This window comes from Pseudopodoces humilis, chromosome 5 (genome assembly GCF_049639895.1).
Source record: "Pseudopodoces humilis isolate 2021_Gansu_Grassland_sample_001 chromosome 5, ASM4963989v1, whole genome shotgun sequence".
NCBI classification, from domain to species: Eukaryota; Metazoa; Chordata; class Aves; order Passeriformes; family Paridae; genus Pseudopodoces; species Pseudopodoces humilis.
The window spans coordinates 3036859-3044896 of NC_142204.1; the positions used below are offsets into that span (position 1 = coordinate 3036859).

The 8038-nt window shown below is 41.5% G+C and overlaps 1 protein-coding gene across 1 annotated transcript; it reads left to right on the forward strand.

Annotated features, from left to right (window-relative positions):
• The first annotated feature begins 435 nt into the window (after positions 1-435).
• On the forward strand, positions 436-8038 carry STRAP (serine/threonine kinase receptor associated protein). The gene is made up of 10 exons (XM_005526960.3): positions 436-642; positions 1663-1798; positions 2541-2622; positions 2894-2966; positions 3627-3723; positions 4676-4813; positions 5185-5321; positions 5954-6103; positions 6701-6766; positions 7094-8038. Exons 1-10 carry the CDS (start codon positions 531-533, stop codon positions 7159-7161), a joined length of 1059 nt encoding a protein of 352 aa, XP_005527017.1. The 5' UTR covers positions 436-530; the 3' UTR covers positions 7162-8038.

Here is an 8038-nt window from a genome sequence, read left to right on the forward strand (position 1 = left end):
ACAGCGGTGAGGTCGTTGCTCCCTCAAGGAGCGGGATGGTGGCTGAACGAGACGGGGATGTCTCTACTTCCCTCACGGAGCAGGATGATGAAGAAACGGGACGGCGAAGTGCTCGCTAGTCCCTCATGGAGCGGGATGAGGGAGGAACGGGACGGCGAGGAGCTCGCCGTTCCCTCAGGGAGCGGGATGAGGGAGGAACGGGATGGGGAGGAGCTCGCCGTCCCCTCAGGGAGCGGGATGGTGCTCGCCGTCCCGTCACGGAGCGGGATGGTGCTCGCCGTTCCCTCGGGGAGCGGGATGCCGGCTGAAGCGCACGGCGATGAGCTCGCCGTCCCCTCAGGGAGCGGGTGAGGGCCGGTGCGGGCTCGTCCCCCTGGCGGGGCGGTGCCGCGGCGGGCGCGCCCCCGCGCTGACGCGCGTCCGCCGGGAAGCGCTTCCTGCCCGTCACTTCCCCCGCCGCCGCTGCCGCCGCCGCCGCTCCCGCCGGGCCGCCGGACTCGTGCCCTGCCCAGGCCCCTGCTGCCGCCGCCATGGCCATGAGGCAGACCCCGCTCACCTGCTCCGGCCACACGCGGCCCGTGGTGGACCTGGCCTTCAGCGGCGTCACCCCCTACGGATATTTCCTCATCAGCGCCTGCAAGGGTGAGCGGGACGGGCCGCTTTGTTCGGGATCCCCCGCCCCGGGGGTGGGCGTGGGGGAGCCCCGCCGCTCGTAGGCCGCGCATCGCCGTGCCGAGGGGTGTCGGAGGGGCGGGAGGGGTCTCGGGGGGCTGTCCTGGCCACTCGGGGTGGTGACACCGCCTCAGTGTGCTCTGGAATGACGAAGGGAGCGGACAGCCGCTTTTCTTCCCTGGTGCTTCATTGCCGGGTTGGCCGGGGGATGTCGGAGCCCGCATGCGCCCGGTGGTGGGATCCCGGCTGCCCAGGGGCTGCGAGGTCTCCAGAATGGTTGGTTTGTAAAACTTCCCGTTTCCACCGCCTGTGTACGTGGGCTGTAGATTTAAAGCGAGCTCCGGTTTGACCAGGGCAGCTGCCTTGCCTTGCTGGACACGGCATCTTTGTCGCTGTGGGAATAGTATTTTATCTTCGTACATGTATATTTTAATCTTTTGCATGCATAAGTTTTAAAGGGCTTTCCTTTCTGCCTTGAAGTACTTCAACTCTATATCTTGTGTGAGCAACTCTCTGAGAGCCTTCCAGAAAAAAACGATGATAGGGCGGGCTTTCTATTGCTGTTTTATTTTTGTATCACTGTATGTTTTAATCATATCTCACTGCAACCATGAGACTTTTTTTCTACGCACTGATGGCCTCATAATATTGTTTGAAACTAAAACAAAAGAGTGAACCAAATCTGTGCTGCATGAAGAAAACTATACTAAAACTAAAACCTAAGTGAAATGTTCCTTTCTACCTTCCACCTATTTTAAAACAAAGTTGCAGACTTTTACCAGGAAACTTTTATCTCATTTGCAGTATTTGAATATCACTACAGTTTAGATGCACGAAGCAAATACAGCTGCACGTCTAAACTCTACTTTTAAACCCCTCTGCAGAGAGTGGCTTTGTAAAGTGTGGGGTGCAAGGGAATATTTTTTTCTTTTAAAAAACTGCTTCCTTCTTTTACCGTGTTACCTGAATATTGGTTTTGTTTCTGGGAAGATGGCAAGCCTATGCTGCGCCAGGGGGACACGGGAGACTGGATTGGCACGTTTCTGGGTCATAAAGGTGCTGTTTGGGGTGCCACCCTGAACACAGATGCCACTAAAGCAGCCACAGCAGCAGCAGATTTCACAGCGTAAGTGATGAACTGTCTTCATGGTCTGTATTTCGATTTAATTCTGTAGTTCTTCAGTGATAACATACCTGTACTGAATTACTGATGCATTTGTTTCTCTTTAGTAACTGTTAGTTTATTTTTGGCTAGCCAAATTAAAACCTAGACTTTTACCTTCTTGAAAGCAGCTACAGATAATTCTGTCAGATGAACAGCTGTGATTGCTTCTTGATGTGCTTAATTATCATACTGGTTTACTTTTACTTAACTTTTCCGTGCAGCTCTAATCTCTGGCACTGTAGATGTAGCAGAGTTGAGAGAGGGATTTTTATTTTTCATCTCACAGTTAGCCTCCTTCTATTACAATAAACTTCTAGTGAATTAGTTCTTTGATGTTTTTTGTTCATTTTTTGTGCTGTTTGCAGCATTAGTGAGTATTTTGCAAGTTGAATCTTGTTGGTAGAGGGCAGATTCTATTAATGAAGTTGCAGAGAGGAGCCGCCTTTGTCTTCAAACTAAAATGTTGATTAGTTTGCATGATCTTGAGAAGAGCATAAAGGAAAGTGGTGGGATACTCCAAGAAAAGCTCTAGTAAAAATATATAAAATATTCTTATTGACTAACTGGTTTACAACTTAGAATATAGCACTTAGGATAAATTGTTGTGCTGGTATCAGGAAAGATTGCTTACAAATTCATCTGACTGTCCAGGTTGATTTGTCCTGGTGCTTCTAAAATCTGAATATTTCCTCTTGCTGTTTAGCAAAGTGTGGGATGCTGTGTCAGGCGATGAACTAATCACACTGGCTCACAAACACATTGTCAAAAGTGTGGATTTTACACAGGTATGAGAAACTTTTATACCTTATTCACCAGGGAAATAAGCTCTTGAGTATGTTTTGCTGTTAGTTACTTCTTCGCTTTTTTATTGTATATCTTAACAGGTAAATAATCTAAAATTATTTACTTGCTGTTTGTTTATAAGATTGTAGGGTTAATGTATAACAAGTGTGTTAGAGGCTATTTGAGGGAAAAAGCTGTGATTTTTAACTCACAAGAGACAAGGGCTGTATTGTGATTCGAAGTAGAGTTGACTCTCTATAACTTCTGTTTCAGGATAGCAATTATCTGTTAACAGGTGGACAAGATAAGCTCTTGCGTATCTATGACTTGAGCAAGCCAGAAGCAGGTGAGTCTGCTTTTAAAACTGATTCTTGGGAGCTTGCTTGAGTTAAATAAAAGTTCTGGAATTAAGGGGCTACTTTCTGTTATGAATCACAAAGAACAATGTTGAGGATTGTTTTACAAATGTAATGTCTGTAACCTTTTGGTGTGTAAGGGTCTCAGAATTGCTTGGGCTGGAGAGGCCCTTAAAGATCACCCAGTTCCAAACCCTGTCCTATGGGCTGCTGGAGCAGGTTGATTAAAGCCCCATCCAGCCTGGTCTTGAACACTTCCAGGAATGAGACATCAAGCAAAGCATGTTTCAGTTCAGTGCAGGCATACTAGAAATTGATCTAATTAATTAAAATTTAGTCATCTGAAAGAAAAAAAGACTCCACTTATGTAAGCATGTTTTAAAGTCATATAGTGAGCTGCTGATGGTTGATAGGAAGCCAGAGAACCTTGATGTTCACCTAGTGAAGTTTTTGAAAACTAGGCAATCAGATGCACAGTTTGCATTTACCGTGGTCCTGGAATAAGAACTGCAAATAAAGTCCTAAGTGATTGAAGCAGTTCTACAGTCTCTAATAGATGGAAATCCATGTAGCTTAAGGAAGGCCCCAAACTGTTGCATGCCATTATTTCATTTTATTAGGTGTATTAAAATATTTGGTTTTATTTTAAGAACCGGATGTTGTCAGTGGACATACTTCTGGCATTAAAAAAGCCTTATGGAGCAGTGATGACAAACAGATTCTTTCAGCTGATGATAAAACTGTCCGGTAAGAAAAAGTAACTTTCAGTTTTCTTTACTCTCATGCTTTATATGAGGATATAGTTATGTTATTTTGGTAAAGGATATGAGTAACACAAGTTACCTGATCCTAGATTTTTGTAGCTGCATGCCTGACACAGCTCTGTTCTGCTGTCAGAGATCATTTTGCTGATAGTTCTAATTTCCCCATAAACATGTGCTGCTCATAAATGTGTTCTCCCTCATAAGAAGAGGTGGTCTTTGAAAACTGCATGGAATAAATTTATGCCTTTTGTAATCCTGAAGAAGATGAATTTATAGAGGAGGTCTTTTCCATGCACACTGTCCTGAGCTATTGCTGCTTTGTCTTCAGTTTCCTCGTGTTCAGGATAGGCGGGAGGCAAGTCCTGCTTGTTTTTCTCCAAATTGCAAGAATAGAAATGCAGCTAATGAATAAGGATTTCTATTTGTCATAGCAGCACAATTTAATTTTTGTTTAGATACCTCTTACACTGCCAGATAGAAAACTATATTATATTTAATGAATAGTGAACCTCTGTAAATTTGGATTAGTACCTCTTTGTCTTTGGAGGTAAAAAGACAAAATGGAATCTTCAAGTCTTGCTTCAAGATCTATTGCTTAGGAGATTTAAACTAAGATTTTTAATCTCCAAGAGAGTGTTACTCTCTGTTACTGAGTTTAGTTACTCAGAATCACTGAGTAACTAAATGGTGTGTATATACCATTAAATGTTGTAGCTGCAAAGGCTAGAAGTATTTTTAAAAAAGTAATGTATCTTAAGCTTGGCCTAGGTGAGAATGCAGATAAAGCCACTGAAGATGTGAAGTACCTGTGGAACCAAACCATGTTCCTTGATGGGTGCCTTTTTTGATCCAGGTCTTGTCATAGATTTGAGGTGGAAATTGTTTGATTTGCAGAAGGCTGAGAGTCTTTTTTTCCCTTTTTGTTTCCTTTCAAGCCTCTGGGACCGGAGTACCATGACTGAGGTGAAGTCACTAAATGTGGCAATGTCAGTGAGCAGCATGGAGTATGTTCCAGAAGGACAGATACTGGTGATAACCTATGGGAAGACTATTGCTTTTCATAGTGCAGAAACGTGAGTCCACAACTCCAGTTTTCATAGGTGGAGTAATGGGCTTCTTGTGGGTAAAAACTGGCTGTACGAGGCCAGAATCAGCAAGTTGTCAAAACTGGCATCTCTATGCTGCTTCAAGAAAGGAAGTTACATGCTTAAACATAGTCCAGAAAGTAGTTCTGTATGTGTGAGCTTTTGTTTTACTTATTCTAAACTCATTTCTAACTTGACAAACATGATTTGCAAGTAGCAAATCTTGTTTGAGAAACTCTGTGGGGTTGTAAGTCTATTTCTGGTAAAAGCAGTTGAGATTAGTAGAATCACAGTTTCTTTGCTCTCAAGATTTTTTTTCTTTTTAATATGAACTTTATTAACAAACTTTTCTCCCTCAGTCTAGAGCAGATTAAATCATTTGAAGCACCTGCTACAATCAATTCTGCATCACTTCACCCTGCAAAAGAATGTTTGGTTGCAGGTGGTGAAGATTTTAAACTCTATAAATATGACTATAATACAGGAGAAGAATTAGGTATGTTTGTCTCCTATAATCATAAAGAAGTCCTGAAATAGGTATTAATAATGAGTAATGACCAGTAAATAAACTATTATACTCAAATAAGGTCTTAGCATAGCATGCTGTGCAAGAGGATGATGAAAAGGTATCAGTTAAATATTTTTGCTACCTCAGCATACCTACTATTATTCTAGAACTAATTAAAATATCCATTCAACAATTCTGCACCTATTAAAAAAAATTCTTATTTTGTATTGCTATAATAGCTTTATGTTAAATTGTCATACTATTCATTAGATATGTCAGTTATAAGATTTTATGAAAAATTATGTGTTGGCAAAATTTATTTCAAAAAGAGCATATTTTCTTACTTATCCAGTTCTCATTTAAAGTTGTTTGTGGAAGGAGTGTTTGAAGGAACAGAGCATGTGTGCTCTGTGCTGCTGCCTTGCTTTGCAGTTCTGTCTAGAATAACTGAACACCTTTTTCCTTGCAGTTAATGAAACATTACTATCTTGCCTATTGTAGCCTATTGCTGACACAGCTATTCATGGAAACTGTTTTATATCAGAAACTGATCGATTTGTACTTAAATTTCAGCTGTTGGCTGAAATTTGAAATTGATGGTCTTGACATATTCCCTTCAGAATCTTACAAAGGGCACTTTGGTCCCATTCACTGCGTGAGATTTAGCCCCGATGGAGAGTTATATGCAAGTGGCTCTGAGGATGGCACACTAAGGCTGTGGCAGACAACAGTAGGGAAAACCTATGGCCTTTGGAAGTGTGTAGTTCCTGGTAAGTGTGTGCTTGGTCCTGGTGAAACCTGGCAACTCCATGTGCACTTTAATAATATTAAATTTAATATTTAATACTTTAATATTATTGCCGTTAGTGGCAAACACTAATATCTGTCATTAGTAATATTTCATTAGTGGTGAACACTGAGTTTCATACAGTAACTCCTGTCCTCTGAGGGCTTCTGATCTCCTCATATCTGTTAAATTGAAGGATGTACTTTTGTAGCTGTCACGTAAGCAATTAAGAGCATACCAGTAAGCTTTTTTAATATAGACATTTTGAGGATATTTAAGCCCAGAGCCTGATTTATTTTAATGTTAAGAAGTGAGAAATACGTGATACCACTTCTATAATTCTGAAAGAGAGACTCTAGAAAGAATTGTAGATGATGGTAGTTTTATTTTATATTGTACTCTGGTTCTTTCAGCTTGGGGAGAGGGAGGCAATAACTACATGTGGATATTCATTGCTTGCTCAAGCGTTTCTCCTCAACACTGAATTACATGGAAATTACTTTTTTTTTTCTTTTTTAATTAAGGTGGGTGGGTGGGTGGAACTGAAGGTATTGACTGTTTTTCTACTCTTCCTCTACAGAAGAAGAGAATGCAGAAGCAGCAAAAGCAAGGACTACCCTTCCAGGAACTGCAGAGGAGGAAATAGGTAATGAACTGAACTGTCAGCTTCAACTGCCTCAGTGTTAAAAGATAGTCAAGATGATAGCATTCCTTAGTATGGGAGAAGTACTTTCCCTCCAGTGCTTTCTGATATTTTTCACTCTTTTCAAAAGATCTTTGAATGCATTTGCCTGACATTGATTATGTGGTAAGTGCCAGACTGGTGTCTGGAGCTGTGCAGGCAGAACAGATGGGGTAGAACAGCTGGATCACATTGAATGGGAAAACAAACTGAACTGGTCTCTTTAAGCAATCCTTGCAACGTTTCTTTGGTTTATGTATCTAAAGTGAAGTTAACACCCTTTTTATTTAGTTGCAGAAGAGATTGCCTCTGAAAACTCAGATACAGTGTACAGCTCAACTCCTGAAGTGAAAGCCTGATTACTGCAGCTGTTACGTGACACATGGACATGCGAGACTAAATCAAGTGAGCAGTGACAGACAGCAGCCTTCCAGAGTGCGCTCCCTCCGTGGGGCAAAGATGGGCAGTAATTGATGAGAATGCGGTGGAACTGGCTAGGTGTTGTCTGTAAGAGAACTGAGCATCCAAATAAAAACCCAAAAGACAAGTAGTAGAGTTCTGCTGGCTTTTTGGCATAACTGCCTACTGTCTTTTCAAAGAAGTGTGCAAGCCAAGATCCAGTCTCTCCAATCTCAATTAGACTCATTGTAGTGTGTTTTCATTATTACGAAGAAGAGATACAATGGCTTTTACCTTTTTTTTTTTCTTGAAAGTTGGAAAAATTGGCTCTAGTTGAAAAGAAGGGATTATGTACTTAAAAGTATTTGGTTCGGGTTTTGTTTCATTGTATGCTGCTTCTGAATGTTTAACTGTTTTCAGTTGTCTAAATAAAATGCCTCTCCAAACTCGTACATTACTTTTGAGCGCTGGTTTCATGGAATGGAGAAAGCAACCACATTAATCACGTAATCCTTGGCATCTTGGGTTTGTACTATACAGAGAGAAAGCAAAAGAATGTTTTAGTGTTGGTACAGAGGGTGGCAAGTTCTTTGATCTGTAAGCTTTGTATCTTTCTTTATTCTTTAAAGTTTGAATGTTAACATGAGTCTCTAAAAGGAAAAACAGTGAAAATTCCTAAATTAAACGTGCTGCCTGAAGTATTTGGTTGTACATGAAAATATCAGAGGCTGGCTGCAAATCTGTGTAAAGCTTGGGTTTAGTCTTCCAGACTGGATAAAAAAGTTACTCTTTCAAGGTTACAAATCATATTTTCTTCATTAAAGAAAATAAATGCCA